The sequence below is a fragment of the Hoplias malabaricus genome, chromosome 3 (genome assembly GCF_029633855.1).
Source record: "Hoplias malabaricus isolate fHopMal1 chromosome 3, fHopMal1.hap1, whole genome shotgun sequence".
Classification (NCBI taxonomy): Eukaryota; Metazoa; Chordata; class Actinopteri; order Characiformes; family Erythrinidae; genus Hoplias; species Hoplias malabaricus.
Genome location: NC_089802.1, coordinates 58,057,230 through 58,079,452, shown reverse-complemented (window position 1 = coordinate 58,079,452; position 22,223 = coordinate 58,057,230). Strand labels below are relative to the sequence as shown.

The 22,223-nt window shown below is 38.6% G+C and overlaps 1 protein-coding gene across 2 annotated transcripts in view; it reads right to left on the bottom strand.

The window, feature by feature from the left end:
• Positions 1–22,223, bottom strand: part of pde4ba (phosphodiesterase 4B, cAMP-specific a) — a 191,116-nt gene that overhangs the window by 141,387 nt on the left and 27,506 nt on the right. For both annotated transcript variants that reach the window (XM_066663094.1, XM_066663095.1), the window contains one exon: positions 8,106–8,183. In XM_066663094.1, coding sequence (XP_066519191.1) covers positions 8,106–8,144 — 39 coding nt within the window. In that variant the 5' untranslated portion in view covers positions 8,145–8,183. The remainder of the gene's footprint in view (positions 1–8,105; positions 8,184–22,223) is intronic.

Genomic DNA, 22,223 nt, shown 5'->3' with positions numbered 1-22,223 from the left:
GCAAAAAAATTCAGTGCTACAAATATTTAAAGGTGGTAATATTTCAAAATTTGATGAGATAGATTGCTTCCATACAGCTCCCAGTATCCTCAGATGACCTGAGAGAGAGAGAGAGAGAGAGAGAGAGAGAAAGACTGTTTGACTATCACTATGCTTGACGTTGAATGTTTATCAAAGCAGAGAGAGAGAGGATAGAGGCGCTGTATACATTACACATATATGCATATCATGACTCTGACCAATTAAAAACGTGTATCTCCCAAAACAGTAACTGTACAGGAGAGAGGAAAAACCTTCTTATCTTTCAATGGAAGTCAGTGTAAAAATATTTTATTCCAAGTAATTTTAAGTATTGCTAATGGTCCATTCATTATGAATTATTAAAATATATATATATAAATATATGTGTGTGTGTGTGTATGTGTGTGTGTGTGTGTGTGTGTGTGTGTGTGTGTGTGTGTGTGTGTGTACCAAGAGAGAAAAGAGACAGAGGAAACTGCTGAGTAATTCATCAGATGTGTCCGGGTCTTCCCATATCTGGACGATGGAGGTGACCTTCTGTGCGGAGCAGCTCTCTGGAGGAGTCTGCGGTCAGCTCAGCTCTCAGCCACGGCACATTCACCTGAGACTGCAGCCTTTTTTTAGTCATTAAACTAATGCAGCCTCGCTTGGGCACATTGGGACACTGCTGTGCTCTCAGACAAACACAACCTTTTTCTCCTTCAAGCTAAAATCACACCAGCCACAAGCAACCAATGCATTATCCCTAATCACTCCATAACCACCTTCTGCCTGGGTCCTACACCACAAAAACAGAGGCTAAAATTAAACAGTAGCATGTAGTTTAGACAAAAATACTTTGACCTATAAGCAGTGTTTACCTAAATCATAATCATTAAAAAGATTGGGGAAAGCCTTTTACAGCAAAAATGAACATACATTTGTGCAAAAATAGTCCAGATCCAAATCCTGCTCTACCCTGATAACATCCAGCATTCATTTCCATGGATCCTGAAACTTGTTCACATACTACTACTAAAAAAATAGCTTACAATTTGCAGGCTGAACCCCCCAGCATCTCTCTCACTGTATGTTGCTCTCATAGAATCTGCCACTGTGGCTCTGAAATGAAGCTTTTAAACTGCTTTTAAAGTAATACTTGAAGCACCTTCATCTGTCTATGTTGGACAGTGTTCAGGGAGACTCATTTAAAAATGAACAAGCACCAAAACAAAAGAGGCAAAGTGGAAGATTCATCCTTGACAGCCTACACTGGAACAAGAAACAGTGGTACGCAAAAAATGTACTTGAGTTAAAGTACAGATACTCAAGGTTAAATATTACTCCAGTAAAAGTAGAAGTCCTCGTTGTAGATCTCTACTTGTATAAAGTACAAAAGTATTTATCTTCAAATGTACTTTGAAGTACTGAAAGTAAAAGTGCCATGACATATTATGTCTCTAATACCCTATTGTAATTTTTGCAACAAGACTCAGGCTTAACCCATTGTAGGTGAAAAAACTTTAGTGTCTTTTCCCCAGTCTTTTAAAAGAAAGTCACTAATTATTCTGACACTAAACACAGCAGAAATGGGCAAAGATTACATACAACGAATGATATATGAACTATTACATACACCCAAGGTGCTGCCCCTTCACACCAACAGACTATTAAGCCTAATTTATGTTTCTGTGTTGAACCTATGCCGTAAGCAGCGTGGCCTGATGTGCACCTCTTCAGAAATGTAACTCATCACATCTACACAGACCACAATGACTGTTAGTGGTCTGCAGTCGGACGAACATGGTTCAAGTTGCTCAAGTCAAGAAGTCTAGACATATTAACTCCTCTACTCTACACTCCCTAAATAGTGCACTTTAAAGATTCATACAACTAATACCACTACATGACTACATGGTGGTATGGAATATATAAAAATATATATAAAAATATATATAAAAACAATGTCTGCCTAGGTATTAGGCGGAGAAACTTTTTCACTTGTTTTAACGCGGTGACCGTGTTCGTTCATCTCCTAGCAACAGAGCCGATGTGTGTCACATGGAGAGCTTTATTCATACATAAACCAAAAGTAACGACATATTTTTGTAATAAAGTGGACCATCAAAGCCTACGTATTATGTGGATGGTGGGTCCTTCTCAGCCCTGCATACAGCCCACAGGTACATCTGTTTCCCATGGCCCATTACGCAAAAAAGAATCAGGCAATGGTGACCATGGACATATGAGCAGCTGAAGTCTTATTTCATGAAAGAATGCACAAATATTCTACTTGCAAAAATTGGAAACAATTTGTATCCTCACTTCCCAAATGATTAAAATGTAAATAAAAGGCAAAATAACAGTGGTAAACATGTCTTTTTAGACGTGTAGAGCATATTGCAGGCATCAAATTCTCAATGTGTTTATTTGTGCTTTTGTCAGTTAAATAAACTTAATTAACTAAGTACAGAATCTTTGTTTGCTGAAGCTGAAGGTTTAAAGGTAGTATGCAGTCTTTCTGTGCATCTGTTCAAAGACCTGTTTATTTGGTATTTGGCCCAAGAGACATGTTTTAAGCCCAGGATAAAGTATAATGATTACAGTGAGAGAGAGAGAGAGAGAGAGAGAGAGAGAGAGAGAGAGTGAGAGAGAGAGAGAGAGAGAGAGAGAGAGAGAAAGAGAGAGAGAGAGAGAGCGAAAGAGAGAGAGAGAGAGAGAGAGAGAGAGAGAGACAGAGAGAGAGAGAGAGAGAGAGAGAGAGAGAGAGAGAGAGAGAGAGAGAGAGAGAGAGAGAGAGCCTGTCTGACTATCACTATGCTTGTCATTGAATGTTTATCCATGCAGACACTGGCCCATTGAGATGAGCTTCACACATTACTGTGCAGCACACACTAACACACCATCTACACACAAACACATGGTCTCAGCTCTGACCTCAGCACAGAATATGCAGCTATTCAGGGTGACTAAAAGGGAGTCTTGTCAAGTAGCGATGTGCAACATTCAACCTCAAACAAAAGCAGAAAGAAGAAACAGCACAGAGCACAGATAGGGCTGAGAACACTGGAACTCAGCTGCAGCATCCCTGCACAGCACAGTAAAAACAGAGCAGCATCTCTACACAACCCACAACACTGCTCTGCTGATCAATGAACTAGACTGCCAAGAAGAAGAAGATATTCCATTCAGTCTAAAGCCACATGCAAAAAAAATATGTATAGACACTTAAAAATGGTAAAATATTGGTTATATAATAGGCAACTGTTAACTTTGCCAGTAAAAATCCCTGTTGCCTGTTTAAATAGCATAAATCAAAATTGCAAATATGTAAGACTTTACTGTTTTGTTTTTACAAAATAAAAAACAATCTTTTTTCTACTGACATGACAAGAGGAACATTGCTATTTCATTGACTATTGTAATGGATACAATGCTAAAACTACAAGTTCATTTTGATGCATGACACTAATACTGCTGGAACACTTGAAATATATGCCACACAGTATGACACATAAGCCCACACACAAACACACACATGCACATTTGGAAATAGGGCCCAAATATCAACTGCATTTTTGTGCTGAATGGTGGATGACAGATGGCTATTGTCTCGTTCAAAATATGGACACAGCTGTGCATTAGAGAAAGAGATAAATTCACAAGGGGTGTGTGTGTGTTTGTGTGTCTGTTTACTTGTGTGTGTGTGTGTGTGCATGTGTGTTGGTTCACAGAGCTGGAAGGCTTTGATAAAGCAGGAGCACAGCTGTTGCAGTGTAGGGGGGTGATTTTAAAGAACGAAGGAGACAAGCAGGCAGTGATTGGATGGACGAAGGCCAAAAGCATGGCAGCTGTATATTATTCAATGAAGGGACTAATTGCACTAATGATATCCAACTTCAAAATTCATTCATTGACAGCAAACAAACAAATAAAATAATATAAAATATCTAGGCTTAGATAAGTGAGTTATCAGGGTACACAACACCGCACAGACCGTGTCCCAGCGAGCTGAGGCTCCAATCACACACGTTCAGAAGGTAAAGCCTCATATCTATGAGCACAAAGGTGACTGAAGGGTCTTCTGAGTATTTTTGTCTGTTTTCAACTTTGCTTTAACAGGATATTACTCAGGATTAGTGTTAAACTCATAACTGCGGTGCACTACTGGCCTGGTATATATACTAATATACTAATACATATCACACTACTTTTGGAACTTTTACAAAAGTAACTTTACATATGAGTGTTGGAGATATAGATTAGGAAAAGTAAAATCTTCATTCATTCATTGTCCGTAACCGCTTATTCACTTCAGGGTCGGGGTGGGTACAGAGCCTACCCAGAATCACTGGGCGCAAGGCAGGAACACACCCTGGATGGGGCAAAAGTAAAATATACACTTGCTTACTTCCTAGTTATATAGTACATAACACTTTGTATATGGGTGTAGTATGTGTATATTGTACATTAATGTGTGTAAATAAGTTAAGCTGTGTACATACTGTACTTTTATGTTTTTATAATTTATTTAGTACTTCTTGTTTTTATTTTTTTTTTTTATGACTATGAGGAACTATCACCCAGGTTTTTTTACTCACCTTACACTAGTGTTATGTGATGTGACAAACACCTGTTTGGTTTGATTCGCTTTATCAAGTGTCAATTACTTCTTTCACATGAATAACTGATATACATTTATCATACAATACACCAGTGGTTTTTCCTTACAGCTTCTCCTTCTTTGAATTTTAAACCTTCTACCAAGCTGAGCTTCAGTCTAAATGGCTCCAAGTAAAGTCTTGTAGGCAGGAGGCAGAGAGAGAGAAATGAAAGAAAGGAAGCCATTAAATCCAGTGCTGCAGTCGAGCATGATGTGGATTGTGTTTCCAGGATGTGCTAAAAAGTAAGCTCAGGGTTCAGGAAGAACCACAGACCCTTAGTGGAAAGCTGTGAAGAGGGAGCGTGTGTTACCATGGAAACCAGCCACAGACGACCCCTAAATGGGAATTTCTCCTTCTCTCCTGGATGAGGGAAAGCAGTGTAGTCTTGGAGGACTTGTACTCACAACACAAGAACGTTACACACAATGAATGAGTTTAAAAGCCTTTTAGCTATTTGTTTTTCTTCATTTTACAATTGTGAGGATGGAACATCTCACTCTGAGACAACAGAAAAGCCAGAAAAGGTTTGTGTGTGTGTGTGTGTGTGTGTGTGTGTGTGTGTGTAAGCTTTCTGTTCTTGCTTGGCTAGATACAGTGATCCTCTGATCCATGCACACTGTGATTCAGTCCTGTAGCAAAGCAGACAAGCATTCTCTCTCTCTTTCCCTCTCTCTCTCTCTGGTACCCTGCACCAGGAGTAGATGAGGCTGCCAATCAGGAAAGTCTTCAATGACATAATTACTCCCACTGTGGATGATACAATCACTTTCCACTGAAGTCTTATAATCTTCTGCAGCTGAGCTACTCTTCTGTGTTAAACAATTCATATACCTCACTGACACTAAGACATTTTAAATGCTCCATACCCTGTATCTTCCCGCAATTCATCTTTCCCCTGAGGACTGCCTATGATCTTCATGTGGTTTCATGGAGCAAAAAACCCCATAGTTAATATTTACATTCAACAAACTCTTGTCATACTTTATCTCTTAGAATTAAACAGGCCATTTCTGATACTGTGCCTTTAAAACAGGTATATGCAAATGACAGGTTGCCCTGTTTTGTAGCTCATTCAAAAAGCTGTATCTTCTGGGGCTAGACTGCTGCAGTGTTTCTGACATCACAAAAAATTCAAAATCTGCATGGCTTGCAGCATTGGCTTCAAATAGAATGACCGTGAAGCTTTATGTGATATCCAACATGTTCTGTGTTCCCCATGTATCCCTAACCATGTCTTTTTCTTTGCCTCTGTATCTCTGCCCTTGTCCTGGGTCTTGTCTTGTGTAATTTTAGGCAATTCAGTTTTCCTTTGTCAGGTTTTGTGCAATAAACCTGTGTTTGTAAGTTTTGACGTGTAATGTTCTACTGTCATGAAGGGGGTGTGGTGCAAGGAACAAAGGAAATGGAAGTAATTGCAGATATGCCGTATTAACACAGAGACAATCCAAGACAATAACCTAGAACAGACAAGATCAGCTAAGTACTGAACCTCAAAGAAATATACAGGAGACTACAGAGGCTACAGATGAAACAAAACAAACCAAAATACCTAAATACTAATAGAGAGAGACATAAGTGATCAATGCTAATGAGATATGCTGACAATCTAGAGATGAAGTGACAGAGGACTAAAGGCTACACAGATTAAAGGGGACTTTGCTAAACAGGGAGGGAATCTATTTCAGACACAAAAAAACTAAGAACTTAGATACTGCTACAAAACAAGACAGAGAAGACAAAGAACTAAACACAAGGGTAACTTAAGTTTATCTCAGAAGACCAAACAAAGGAACATATTGGGCTAAGTTAAACAAAGGAAGATACAAGCACTAAAACCCAAGAGACACAGAAGATACCTTAAACAAGACAGACTAATATAATACTATATAAAAAACAACTCTTCACATGAGACAAACCAGACCAGAAGTACAGAAGACAACCTTGAATGGCAGACAATCAAAAAGCTACAACACAGCCTATAAAAAGACACACAAAACAAGACACATCTGCCCTGTGTCTGAAATGGCTCCCTATTCATTATTCACTACATAGTGCACTATTATAGGGAACTGAATTCAGGAGAATAGTAAATGATTACAAACATCACCTCATGCGGGTTTTCACCAAACAGCGCAGTGGATTATGGGTAATCTGAAATGTGCTAGTGTACATGGTAGCTGAAATTCATTCATTCATTCATTCTGTAACCGCTTATCCAATTTAGGGTCGCGGGGGGTCCAGAGCCTACCTGGAATCATTGGGCGCAAGGCGGGAATACACCCTGGAGGGGACGCCAGTCCTTCACAGGGCAACACAGACACACACACATTCACTCACACCTACGGACACTTTGGAGTCGCCAATCCACCTGCAACGTGTGTTTTTGGACTGTGGGAGGAAACCGGAGCACCCGGAGGAAACCCACACGGACACGGGGAGAACACACCAACTCCTCACAGACAGTCACCCGGAGCGGGAATCGAACCCACAACCTCCAGGCCCCTGGAGCTGTGTGACTGACACTACCTGCTGCGCCACCGTGCCGCCCTGGTAGCTGAAATTGACAGCTGAAATTGCAGACAACAACCTGATGTTCTGTCTGCTGCACTCCCACTGACATAAATCCACTAGGTGATATGTTCTACTGATCTATACAACACAGAAAATAAGTGGAATAATGGATAACACTGTAGCCCAACACACTGGAGACCTGGTGGAAAAGCTACTGTTATATTTGTTTAGTCCTTGAGCAAGATTCTCATTGTCATCTGTAACTTATTCAGAATTAAAGTGTTATTGAAATAACACGATTTTTTATCAGGGGAAACAGTATGTCTAGTATCAAGCAACTGCAGGTGTCAACCTAATGCATTATTACTGATGTCTGAATGAAAGAAACTGATGGTAAAAGAGGGGAGGAAAGAGTGGGAGAAAGTGGGAGAGAGAGAAACAGAGCGAGACAGTTTGTTAGAAAAAAAGATTAAGAGTAAGCGAGGAGGGATAAAAAGAGAGGGGGACCGAGGGAAAATATGTGTGTGTGTGTGTGTGTGTGTGTGTGTGTGTGTGTGTGTGTGTGTGTGTGTGTGTGCGAGAGAGAGAGAGAGAGAGAGAGAGAGAGAGAGAGAAGTGGATGAGTGTCTACATGTCACGGCTCCTCATGCTCTGTTCCTCATCTGCTGTAACTCCTCTCTCTGTAGTCTGCACTGTCAGAGAGCAGCTGCTCCAGTCTGATCTGTAGCATGCTTCTTCTCATTTGGGGGCAGATACCCTTGCTTTCCTCTTTTACTTTTCGCCTCTTTTATCTTCATTCTCTTTCCTCCTGCGCAGAGATTTTTCAAATGGACCCAAGAAGTCATCCCCAATTTCTAATGTTTGTCTATTTCTCCAATGACATCCTGTTAATAGCTTTTGGGTTTTTGATGAAGCACAATGCTCACTCACCTCGGGCGACACGCTCAGCACACTCCTGCTCTTCCTCATCTTGCATGGAGTCTTCCTCGCCCTGCTCCACAGATACACCTGGGAAAAGACAGACAGCATGCAGTGTTAACAATGTTTCTGGGGGAGAAAAAAAAAGAGAGAGAGAGTGAGAGAGAGAGAGAGAGAGAGAGAGAGAGAGAGAGATCCTGTGTGCAGCCAGCTCTTTAAACTGTAGCATTCACTCCTCTCTGAGCCTTTTCTGCTCAAGATGGTTTCAGACAAAGCCTCAGAATTTCTGCCTTACAGATAAAGAGCTTAAATTCTACATTTGCCTTGTGTATTTTCTTTAAGTGCCACTTGTGACATCTGTAGAAAGAAGACATTATTTAACCTCACCTTTTCCCTTGGAATTAAACCGATTGTTTCATTTACTGCTCCTTATACATAATGCTCAAAGCTGAGAACATTTCTTCTCATTAATATATTCAGCTACGGTATTTAACTGTGAATTCACAGCTTGGCTAATCACAGTCGAAAAGCACTGAGCAATAAATAAGACTCACAAGAGGAGCTGCACATGAGCTTTGGCACAATGCCCAGGGTCAAGTGTGGACTGAGCTGTGGAGTAACTAACTGCAGGACTTCACAAATGATATATGTATCTAAATACCACATCCTTACAGCAGAATATCTACATATAGTCTATGGCATTCTCAGAAGAAAAGAAGGTTTTACAGCCACAAAGAAATGACAAACTATTTATTCACGCTCTTAATTTAGAAATGTTTCCACAAACATCAAAATGTTTCTTCAGATCTACCTCTCCAGTAGCTCTGCTGCAGACTGCTAAGCCTGAAGTAAAACACTCCTTATCACTTTCATGTGAATGAATTCAAAATGGCTGTTTTATTATTCAAAATGTCTGCCATACGTGGACAATGACAGAGTGACAGGACAATGTTGTGGCAAATGCTGACATTGATTTTATAGAAGAAACCATTTTGATAACAGTTTATATTTCATATCATATTTTCATTTTATGCATTTTCATATTTTATGTCTAATCGTGTTTTGCTGATTACTGTAACCACTAGCTCTGATATGCTTAAAATATCTGTACTTAAACTCACATAATATAATAGCAGGACTGGGGACAAATCTACCATGAATTCTTCATAATTTTGATCTCTCTTAATTGTCTCTTATTTTTAATCTGTCCTCTTCATCGTCAGGTAGAAGTGTTTCTTTCATTATTCCACTCTCAACTGACTGATTTTGATTGAATCTGTGTTGCAGTCAGATTTCCCACATCAGTCTGTGCTACTGTAATAAGCCTTATTCAAACCAGTTTAGTTCATCAGTGTGGGCAGCTGTAATAAAATGTTTACACATTTTAGTGATAAAACCGTTGCATCCTGGAGGAAATAAAATTACCAGAAAATGAGTTATGCAGAACCAAGGAGCAGTGAGTGTCGGTGCTTATAATCCTATTTTCCAATCTAAAGCCATAGTTTTATGGAGAAGTGTATACAGTCAAGGCAAAATGTAGCTGGTCTGTGCTGAGTCTGGTGAAAAGCAGTAGGAAATTCAGCCTGTAATATCCTCGGGGGAGACAAAGAAAGACATGGCTGGTTCAGATGGAGCAACAATCATAGAATGGAACCTGTAAAAGAGGAAATGACCACAGCAATCCGTGTAAATTTAATTCTATTCAAATTAGGTTGTTAGAATTAGAGATTTAGAGAGTATGGATGTGAATCCAAGTAATACCACAAAAAAGCCAATAATTAATAGTGCACTATCGGCCAATGTCGTGTATACTAGTAACTCTAGTGTGAACTGTGAAGTGAACAATGGTTTGAAATATCTACAATTATCTGATTAAAAAAAGCAAGGTATATTCAAGGTTTTTAATTTTATTGAACGTTTATCAGTAATTGGAATAATTAAAGCTGTTACATTTATGTCTTGGGAGCACTCTCTGACTAAACTTAATATAGTCAGAAAGAATGATATTCATGAGTTACTGGAGGTTCAAGATACTCTGCGAATAACCACACTGAAGTCCTTTCCTAAAGGAAGCTTATTTTGCAGCTCATATTTGAGGCAAATTAATAGGTTTTTCTAATAGAGTTTGATTTTTGTTATGAAATGATGCAACGATTATGACAGTGTAATGTAACAGCTGGGGAACTGAAGGCTAGATGTGAAACTGGTCCTATATAACACTGCCTGTTTCACAACACCTTCCTACTATTTTTGTGCTCCTGTCTAAGTCTAATGATCAATGGAAGGAAAGCCTGCAGGGACTGTGACCTGCTGCTAGCTCCAATAATTTACTGAATTATAGATCCTGCCCTAGGAAAACAGCAGCTGGCCAGCTGTCTTTAGAATCGAAACATTAAGGTATAATAACTAAACTTACATGAGAAATATATAAACTGAATATACGTCAACTGAATAATACATTACAGCAATATAGACTAAATACTGCATACATAAATATTCTAGAAGATATATTAAGTATTTAAAGAAATACCAATTATATTACTTTTATAGTAAAAATACACATAAAAAAACACCTCTAGCAAAAAGCCCATTTGTTTTATAACAATCAAAAGATGTGACACAATATGAGGTGTGACACAACATAAGAACGACGCTTCCTTTTTTTTTTTTTAGAACAAATGGTTTATTGTACTTTATTACTGGATTGCCAGGGCTTGGGGCCTTGCTATTTCTTAGCTTCAAAGTCACAAAGCTATATCTTCAATAAATAGGCTTTTCTGGAAAAAAGGGCCTTTATGAGAAAACATTCAGCTAAAGCATTACAAGTCAATACTTATAACTAAATTACCTTCTCTATTCATTACAGATGTACTGCATTAAAGTGCACAAATATTTAACACAGGAAACAAGTATAGGGACAGACAAGATGAATTTCTGTTTGTTAAATATATAGTAGAAAACAAAAGTCTGGGTCACAGAAACATTCTCCAAACATAAAGAAGAGACTATGATAAATCTTACTTCAACAACGTTCAACAGATTTCTGTACGAGGCTCCAGTAAAACACTGAGCTACACCGCTGTGGATGGTGGACCTACAGCGCTGAAGCGGCGCGAGTGTGTCCCAATTCAGCTGTCAACTCTCTGACCCCTTAAACATTTGAACATGCAAGTTTTAGGTCCCAAAAATAGTACTTGTCCAGGGAAAAGAGGGCCTCTCATCACTGCCGAACAGTTCCAAATATAGTTCATGAACTGGAATGTGAAATATGGCTGAACTAACAGACGGTGTAGTTTCACCACCTTAAGTTCTCTATGTGAAATATGGCTGAATTAACAATTAATACTCGCACATGCGCATTTTAACATTAGGTGTCAGGCAGTCAGTCACTTTTTCAGTGGCTGCCCCTGTAAGTGGTCCGGCAAAAATCAAAAATGGGAAACTTTAGGAGGTGTGTCACTTACACGTCTTCACTGGAGCCTGTTTTTTTTATACTGCAAACTACTATTTCAATTGCACTGAACTTTTCCAATCATTCTGAAGAAGTAGCCAATCACTGAAAGACTTGTAGAACACAAGAGTTATTCACTGAAAAGCTGAGAAGCCTTATTAAATAGAACTTTTTGTGTAGGAAAGTTTATTTTCCATTTATGCTTAACAATAACATCTGATATAGTGCATGGCAGCTGCAGCTGATCAGAGCATTCACTGTGCCACAAAGAGAATACGGTGAATCATCTCTAGACAAATTACCATTCCTATACAATGCCGCACAAATCAATGCCACTAATTACAAAGTCCTGTGCTGATGATACATGCTGTAAAGAACATTCTCATTGGTATTCCTCTCAGAAAAGAACACCAGCTCCTTAAGGTTTCTTCTTTTGTTTTCATACAGCCCACAATGTACCTCTATTGATTGTGAACTAGGCTCAATTCAGCCCCTTGCTGTTCTATTCTGACCGAATGGGATTTTTCTTTACTTGATATGGTTTCTTCAAGGTCAAATGAGAGTCCAATCCTAGAAAAGGAATCACAGTATATTTGGATTAAGAATTCTTAGACTACCTCTGTAAGCATTAATGGAGCTGTTGTGAGAAATACATGTCAACAACCAGGAAAAGACTTCAGATGATCAAATACATATATCTCTAACGTAATTTTACTCTTTACATTTTTCACAGTTTTTCACAGTGTTATTAACTTAAAAATGTGGAAAATGAAGAAAAGACACCACAAGAATGGAAGACAATTTCACTGACAGAAAGTGTGAACGTTGCTAATTAGCTGCTAATAAACGTCTAGCTGATTAAAAGCTGCTAAATGCACACTAATTTTACAAACTAGTCCTCTTAAATTATAAAACTGGGAAAATGAAATAACTGAAGGATTTATTGTGCAAGGTTAATTTTTTTGTTTATTTTAAAATTGAAAAAAGGAAAAGCTCTAAATTTGCATATAATTCTCTTAATGTTCTCACCCCAAATTTTGTAAGTTACAGTAAAAACATCGTATGTTTAAGCTTACCTCATTATCCTATCCTATTTTTGCTGTCCCTTTGCTTCTGTATCACTGTGAATTTCTCTGCTGTGGAATTAATAATGGAATCAATCTATCAATCTATCAATCTATCTATCTATCTATCTATCTATCATCATTACAACGATGACTATAAAAATAACTGATGGTTTACAAATGCCACAGGGTTTGTTTGCAATTCATATGCTTCAGTGGGTGACAGTAATATATCAATATTACATTCCAATTACTTGTTAGAAATATTGGTTAGACATTAGGAGTAATGTAATTATGTAATTATTGTCTGTCAGAATCTTAAATCTTGTAGAGAGATTGAAAACAGTGGGCTTATTACAAATTGTGAATAATTAGAATTCTTACCAGTTCACGGCATGTAAATAATATGTATTTATTAACAGAAATGTCCAAAAATTACAAGTTACAAAATTACAAAATGTATACAGCATATATAGATAGATAACATCAAAAGAGACAAAACTTTCCTTATTGTCAGTAAAAATAAATACCTATATGGGTAAATACGTTTTTTATTGGTCCATTCCTTTTGAAATGTTCACACATACATGTTCCCATGTAAAGAGTTTGATGCTGAAGCCAAGACAAAAACGTTATTGCTGATCCTGTCATTCACCTACACCTTATAATAACATCTATTTAAACTTTCAAATGCTGCAGCGCTGTCACATACATTTGCTGTCACTGTGTGTGTGTGTGTGTGTGTGTGTGTGTGTGTGTGTGTGTGTATCACTCATCAATACTGGCCAAAATTGATCAAAATATGAAAAAAGAAAAATATTTGGTCTCTGCATCCTGCATCTATTAATAATTGTCTTTGTAAATAATTGGTGCACATGCTGTGATACTATGTTGTGTTTACAAGAGTGTGTTTCCACTCTCCCATTAGTCTCTAAGGAGAGTCTGGCATTTTTTGCCACTTAACATTGCCAAGACTACTACTGCAGGAAAAGAAATTTGACCAACCACAAGTCTGCTATCTTGGCCTGACGTGTAGAAGGAGGATTCACAATGGACCAGTATCAGAGCTGGGACACATGGTGCAAGGTAGTGTGTGTATATAGATGTACAAATAGCCAATCATAATGCAACTGGCAGAATCCTGTCCTGAAAATGAGGCCTGATTAACACAACAAAGAACAAAGATATCAGACTCTCCATCTACTTGCGGGCTGAGCGCCTGTGCCTGAGACTACACTCTCGTTACCAAACGCTAAATGGAACAGTTCATAGGTCTAAGTGCCCTGTATGTAGTATAGAAACTTCTGGAGGTGATAGCGAGACTGAAAGAAGCGCAACTGAGAATACTTCAAGAATATTAAACTCAAAATAGTCTTTTATATACAGAAATATTCTGTTTACCAACCTGTTTTTATAACTGTCAATATTAATGTTTTCTCAATTACAAAATTTCATTTATTGATTATGGATTCTGTTTTTTGAAATCTCAGATCTTTAGAACCTATTTAGACGCCATACTCTTCAAGTCATATTCACTTCGAAAATTAAATATTTCGCAAATTAAATATGAACAGGAAAAGGTCATTTTGAAAGATGCGGTGTGGGTTCTGTATGTTGTATTTCAGAAGAAAAAACTAACACAGCCGAGTAATAAACATCTAACTGAATGCAAACACACTGGAGATTCACTCACTCCTCATAGGTTGCTTAGTGCCAAGATCATTTACTGAAGCGAGGTTAAGAATTCAAAACGCAAATATATCACGAACAGCAAATGATGTGCCTCTTCACACATTTACAGAGTACAAACATACTACTGCTCACATGGGACTCCACCCACTCAATCGCTCACAATCCTTCTCAATTTCTTTATCTCCCTATCTCCCGCTCCCTTCCTTTCTCACAAATACCATGTTCACCATTCTTCAAAACAGTTTGAGCAAATTAGATTGGGATACAAATGAATTCATCATATTTCTGTGTTATTGTTATTCAAAATGAGGCCTTTTAAAAATGCATGTTACATAAATACATTAGCCTCTCTACAAGCCGGGTTTTTCCTGACTCTCCTGTAAGTGCAGATGAAAAACTACATCTGCTTTGTAGTTTTGCAGAGGTATTTCAGGTTCTGCATATTAAAAGAACATCATATGGCAGATACACAAGACTCCAAAACAAAATGTCCTTATTGAGGACACAGAGAGGGTGATGATTACATGCTGTTGTCTCTGTAATTCTGGGGTATTTGCTTGATGTGTGAGTCACGGGTCCAATTTATTTCTTTGTCTGCATTCGTGCAAACAAATGGGCACCTGTGTGTGTGTGTGTGTGTGTGTGTGTGTGTGTGTGTGTGTGTGTGTTTGTGTGTGGGTTAACAGTAACACTGCCTGCTGTATGGACATAGAAGTAATACTGAACTAAGCCACTTAACAGAGGATATTAGAGTTTTACATCTGTCCCTGGACCTTTAATGACCTGCTGTCAGAGGGAGGTTTTCAGAGTGATGAGCCCTGGAAGCCAGAAAAGAAAAGAAATGACACCGGAGTAATGGAGGTCATGATTAGTCCCAGAGCAATACAGAAAATCAATGATCAAAGCCAAACAGGTGGGTTGTTATGAAGCTGGGAGAAATAGTCTCACCATAAATACTTTGTTTAGTCATCTGATTACTCTGCTGGAATGCTCCCACAGTTACAAAATAACATAACACTGCAGACTTGCAGACCTGTGAATACCAGACAATAATGGTTAATTATAAATCAAGATGGGGTCATTGTGGGGCTGTGCATGGTTAGTGGCTCTTGAAAACACCATTGAGTGTGCGCTCACTGGGAGCACAACAGGGCTTTTTCCCCCATTGCTAAGTGCTAGATCATTTAATCAGGTCTTTGGAGTGGAGTGATTAGTATTCTCCTCCAAGCACAGTCAAATTCTCAGCTTTGCAATGCTGGCTCTGTCTCTCTGTCTCTATGTATGTCAATCTACTATTGGTGGAAAATCTTCAATCGCATTGAAACACACATGTGTAATGGGTACATTAACAGATCTGTAAGGGGGTCAACTATCTGAATTAGAAATTGACTCTGATCAAGTAAAGCAGAGGACTGAGTAACGACTGAACATCTGTTGGTTGAGCGCAATCTGAAAGTGTGTGATGTGTCATTGAGCGTGGTTTGTGTAGTGTGGATTCTTTGAGAACTAACAACAATCAAGCACAGAAAAATCTGCGAAAAAAAGTATTTATGTGTAGGGTGTCTCACATATTCAATCATGCCAGGCATGATTTGCATGATTGTGTGCAGCATACCTTCTTCCAACTGTGTCCCCAAGCTATTGTCTTTGACAAAGGAGGCATAGAAAATAGCTACATTCCCACTGGTCAGTATCAAAAGGAAGTATGTGTATATGTACCATACAACAACGGACTGAGTGCATTTTCCAAACACAAAGCTAGACCTTACCTTACCTTATAGGGCAAGGTTAAAGACTTTAGTCGCAGTGTGTGAAACCTGCTTAAACAGAAAGAACTGAAACATGGTTGTACTAGTATTTAATCTATAAAAGTAAACTTTTTAATATTTCTTACGTTTTCATATATGTAGAGATGATTCTGGACCATTTCTGATGCTACAAGAATGTTGTATGCAACCTAAAAGGCAATTGTATTTTGTCCCCCAAATGATATAAATATGTAAGAAATCAAATCTAACGAAATAGATACAAGATATGAGGGATGTCCTAACAACAGTGGTTTACTAATACCTGCATGGACTGCCTGGAACTCAGCTTGGCAAATGACATTTTCTACTTCTCAATATTATACTCATGCCCTTAGGCTAGATACTGTCACTACAAATACATGCAAACACATTTACTCGATTCATATTGTGGAAATACCAATAACTGCTGCAACATAATGGCTCTTCAGTGTTTAATCTGAAAGGGGCCTAATCACTGGAATTCTATGAAAATGACTTCATAGTCACTAAGCTGCTCCCCCCAGTGAGGCAATTTAGATTTCCTTTAATAACCTGTTTCTGTGGCAGGGGATTTCTTCTCCAATAGAGCAATAACCCACCGTATAATAGAGCACTGGTCTATGCTGTTAGTTAGAGGAATTACTATCCTTTCTATCCAGAAAGATGAGTTGCTGAGTTAAGTGATATACTGCAGTCATTTTAAGTTTTCAAAGGCATCAAAAAAACTTCTATCCTTTTGTAGAAGAATTGGCTGAAGAGGAGTTCTATTGGTTTTGTCCTGAAAAGTCACCCAGCATTTACTGGCAGGAGTAAATTCCCATCTCCTATTAACACTGACACAAATGCACACGTCAAATACTCTCCTCTAGCGGTTTCAGGTAGATCAAAGACACATTTGAGGCTAAAGGCCAAAACACTGTCTCTGGCAGTTTATTTCCAATGGCGAGTTCTAGTTTTATAGCAACATTTCTGATTTCAACAGCTCCTTATGTGAACCTGAGATTTAATTTAATTTAATTTATCTGGAAAAAATTACCTTGGTTGTAATTTACTGATTGAAGAATTTTACATAAAAGAATAAAACTGAAATAAAAAAATAAAAAAACTGACAACAAAGACTTACTGAATTACAGCTGAGGCTTACACTTTTCACCCATTGTCTGTAACCACTTATCCAGTTCAGAGTCGGGTCCAGAGCCTACCCGGAATCATTGGGCACAAGGCAGGAACACACCATGGAGGGGGTACCAGTCCTTTACAGTGCGACACCCACTCACACCTATTGACACTTTTGAGTCTCCAATCCACATACCAACGTGTGTTTCTGGACCGTGGGAGCTGGAAACTGTGGGAAACTGGAGCATCCAGAGGACACCCATGCGGACATGTGGAGAACACACCAAACTCCTCACAGACAGTCACCCGGAGCGGGACTTGAACCCACAAGTCTATGTGACTGCGACACTAACTGCTGCACCACTGTGATGCCCTCAATAATTTTCAGCTTCAAATTTCAGCTTCATCATTTTTATTATTCAATCCATATTATATCAGTCCATATACAAGCCCCATTGTAAAGATGTAAATTCCAAAAAGATTTTTAAAGAAAAGTTTTTTTTTAACTGTTTTTACTATTATTTTCACTGAAGAACGTGATTGTGTTTTGTAAATATAAAAAAATTCTGAATTTGATAACAGCAACAAACTCCATCTAAACAATTTGGGAAAAGGGCAAAATTAAAGTGAAATGTTTATAGAAAATTCATGTTATGTTGTTTTGAAGCAAGACACTATAAGCAAGTGAATATACAATGTGAGAATCATAGTGTCTTAATGAGGTTTGTATGAAGTAAGGTTTTTTTAAACCAGCAATACCGTGATGATCACTTGGGGCTGTTATCCCAGTCATTTCTAATGGTTAGTCATTAATAGGCACAGACCTATGGTGCACATTATTATTACACATAGACACTCGTAGTCATACCAGTTTAAAGGAAGAATATATATAACACATGGCTTCTTGCTTTGCATGGGGCCTTGCAGGTGTTAGATATAATTTGTCAAAATGTGGTCTAGGCTTTATTTATCTAGGGCAACAGATTCCTCTTCAGATGACACCCTCCCAACTATCTTTACACACATAAAGGAAGATCAAAATAATTTTAACACAAAACATTTTTAACTGACCAAAATGCTAAGAAAAAAATATCCATTAATTTGATACCAGCAACAAACTCTATCTAAAAAATTTGAGAAAAGTGCAAAATTAAAGTGTAATGTTTATAGAAAATTCATGTTATGTTGTTTTGAAGCAGGTCACTATAAGCAAGTGAATATAAAAGATCTAAAAGGAACATTCACAAAAGGCTCAGACTTTGCAAGCAAAAATATGTCTTCACTTTATGCCAAAATTCATGAGAGAATTGTCCAAATAGTTCAAACCAAACATTAATCAATTCATGATCGCAAAGAACCTAGAATATCACCTGCCTTGTTAATATCATGAAATAATTCAGCAAATCTGGAGAAGCACCAGTCCATGTAGATTGAGGCTGAACACCAATGTTGAATGAGAGTGACCTTCGAACCTTCAAACTGCACTGCATAAAAAAACTCTCATGCTACTGTGATAAATATAGCTACATGAGCTTGAGAAAATTTTGAGAAAATTGAGTCTACCAATTCTATGCAAAACCTCTAAAGAGTTCTTTGGCCCGAGCTCATCTCAAATGGTCTAAAAGACAGTAGAAACATGTGCTGTGGTCAGAGGTGTCCATGTTTCAGCTTGTTTTCATAAAAAAATGAATGTCAGTTTTTCTCTGCTAATGTCAAAAGGGACTATCCAGATTGTTATCAGAGACAGGTGCAGTCCAGATCTGCCTCCTATGGTGCATCTTGAATAGAGAATCAGGTGACCACAGACTCTTGAGCAGCTGATGTCATGTACCAAGCCAGAATGGACAAAAATTCAACTTGCAAAACTGTAATAATTAGTCTCCTCAGTTCCCAAATGTTTAAAAAGGGTACTTAAAAGGTGAGATGAAATATAAACATCCCTCTTTAATTCATCCATCCATCCATTATCTGTAACTGCTTATCCAATTTAGGGTCGCGGGGGGTCCAGAGCCTACCTGGAATCATCGGGCGCAAGGCGGGAATACACCCTGGAGGGGACGCCAGTCCTTCACAGAGCAACACAGACACACACACACATTCACACCTACGGACACTTTCGAGTCGCCAATCCACCTGCAACGTGTGTTTTTGGACTGTGGGAGGAAACCGGAGTACCCGGAGGAAACCCACGCGGACACGGGGAGAACACACCAACTCCTCACAGACAGTCACCCGGAGCGGGAATCGAACCCACAACCTCCAGGCCCCTGGAGCTGTGTGACTGCGACACTACCTGCTGCGCCACCGTGCCGCCCCTCTTTAATTCAGCCACTAATATTTAAATAATTTACTGAGAAACAAAACGGGTGCAAATTTCAAAAACTAATTTTACTGTTCGATCCTTGGTGTAGGTGCTTAGCCTGACAAACATTACATGATTCCCAAAAGACAAATCCATTTTCTTTGATGTGTGAAAGCTCACAATGAGATATGAGGATCTGCAAAATCATACGCAATCAACCAGAGCAGCTCAACAGCCACACTTCTACAACAATCACATACTGTAGGTACAATAAATGTGGGATCATTGTAGGGTCTTACATCACCCTACATCATTAAAGTTACTTACACATGTGAGAATCATAGTGTCTTAATGAGGTTTGTATGAAGTAAGGTTTTTTTAAACCAGCAATGCCGTGATGATCACTTGGGGCTGTTATCCCAGTCATTTCTAATGGTTAGCCATTAATAGGCACAGACCTATGGTGCACATTTTTATTACACATAGACACTCGTAGTCATACCAGTTTAAAGGAAGAATATATATAACACATGGCTTCTTGCTTTGCATGGGGCCTTGCAGGTGTTAGATATAATTTGTCAAAATGTGGTCTAGGCTTTATTTATCTAGGGCAACAGATTCCTCTTTAGACGACACCACCCTTCCCAATATCTTTACACACATAAAGGAAGATCAAAATAATTTTAACACAAAACATTCCTAAAAAAAGAAAAAAGAAATGTACACCCTGTACACACCAGACCTATTTGTTAAGTTTCAATACACCCATCTTACAACTGTCATGATTCAAGTCATTCTCCCCAGAGAAGACAGGTATCGCTAATAAGCAGTCGTCTGAGGAAGGTTAATTGGTGCTTCTTCTTCTCAATAGTATGCCACTACAGACAAGAGCAGGTGCCTCGGAGAGTGGAGCTCCTCTTGAGAAAACCAAGCAGGCGGTACAATAGGTTCCACTCCATGCAAGCAGAACAACAGCTTTAATAATGCTCCATAAACATCACTAAGGATTCCTTTCAGTTGTTCAAGCACAGCTGTACACAACTGCAGTGCTGTGCAAAAGTCAGAGACAATCCCATAATGACAGAATCCCCTTTAATTAGTAATTAAATATGAGTTATGCCTTTTCAGGGGATATTCCTGTGAAGATTAGATGTGAATTATTCCCTTGACTAAAACAGGGAAAAGTCAATAACTTGAATCATTTTTAATTTTCAAAATGAGACTTCCAAACATTATATGAGACTCCCAACAACCACAAAAGACCTGCTAAACCACCAAATAATGTTACCTTCAGAATATTCTCAGTCACAGATGCACAGCTGATGGAGAGACCAATACCTTCAGTGCACTAATCTGGCCTCACTGTCAGGATTCTGCCAGGTGTATTCTGATTGGCTACCCGTACCTCTGTGTATACCCACTTCCATGTGTCGTTTTGAACTGACTCTGCTACTGGTCCACTCTGAAAGACTGTCTCCACATATCATGCCAAAATAGCAGCCTTCTGGTCCTTCTGTGTGTCAGGTCCAATTTCTTTTCCTGCAGTAGCAGGCAGTTACTTGGCCATGTAAAATGCCAAAAGTTTATAGACTTGCCGAAGACAGCGTGACTATTATCAGACCGTACATAAAGCTTTCATCTTGTTTCGGAGTTGGTGTCTATATTTTCACTGTGAGAAGAAATCAATGCTATGGGTCTGAAAGGTATGTGTAACTTTCAAGATATTGTTGAAGAATAAGGAAACAGTAAAAGCAGTTGAATGACTGCCCCACATCCCAGTTCTCAGTATCACTGAATGTGTTTGAATGTACTTGTTATCTTGAAAAGCGGAGAATGCAACCAAACTCAAAGACTGAACTTTTTTCTCATGCTAAGAGATAGATAACTTATTTGTTTTTGCACAGTACAACAAACAGCAGATTGTTTGGCACAGTACAACACAGCAGAATTCCAGCTACAGCTACAGCTGTGAATTCCTTCAATGTCTGCACTGGTATTACTGATTAATTTCAGGGGTGTCAAATCATATCTGCACAGAGCCAGTGTGGCAGCAAATATTAATTCTGTCTAAGCAAGTGCACACCTGGCTCTTCAGTCCTCCAAGTGTTCTCAGCCTAAAATAAAACAGATCAGGTGTGCACCGGCTCTTTGTGGAAAAGATAGGCCACCCCTACTTAATTTCATTCATTATCCACTGAACTACAGAGTTTAGATCACTCACAAATATAATTGATCCACAAATCAATTCCTGAAGAGGTTGTTTACTGTGACACTATGAGCCACCAATTATCCCGACAAGTAGAAAATGAAATACCCAGTAAGCATGCCCAAATAGTCCAACTTGTCTTTGGTTCACATGAATGGATTTTCCCATTGATAGTCAAAGTTTTAGTTTTAATGAGAGTTAGGAGATGTTTTTTCTTCCTCAAATAGTGTTGATAAAAGTTCCAACAATCCAACCCATACAATATCTACTGAGCATGATAAGAAACACTGTCTCTATAGACACAGCAGTAGTAAAATCAAAAAGGACATTATGCTTCTCTAATGTGGCCTAGTTTGGCCCAGTACGCCTCTGAAGTCCTGATCAGAGATGAAGAAACTACCATTTTAACCACATGCTGAGCAGCAGAGGATGGGGACTACTCTAATTGCTGGAGACTGCTGGCTGCTTGAGCAGGCCACACATCAGCCTTGCTGCACATATGGATAGTGTTC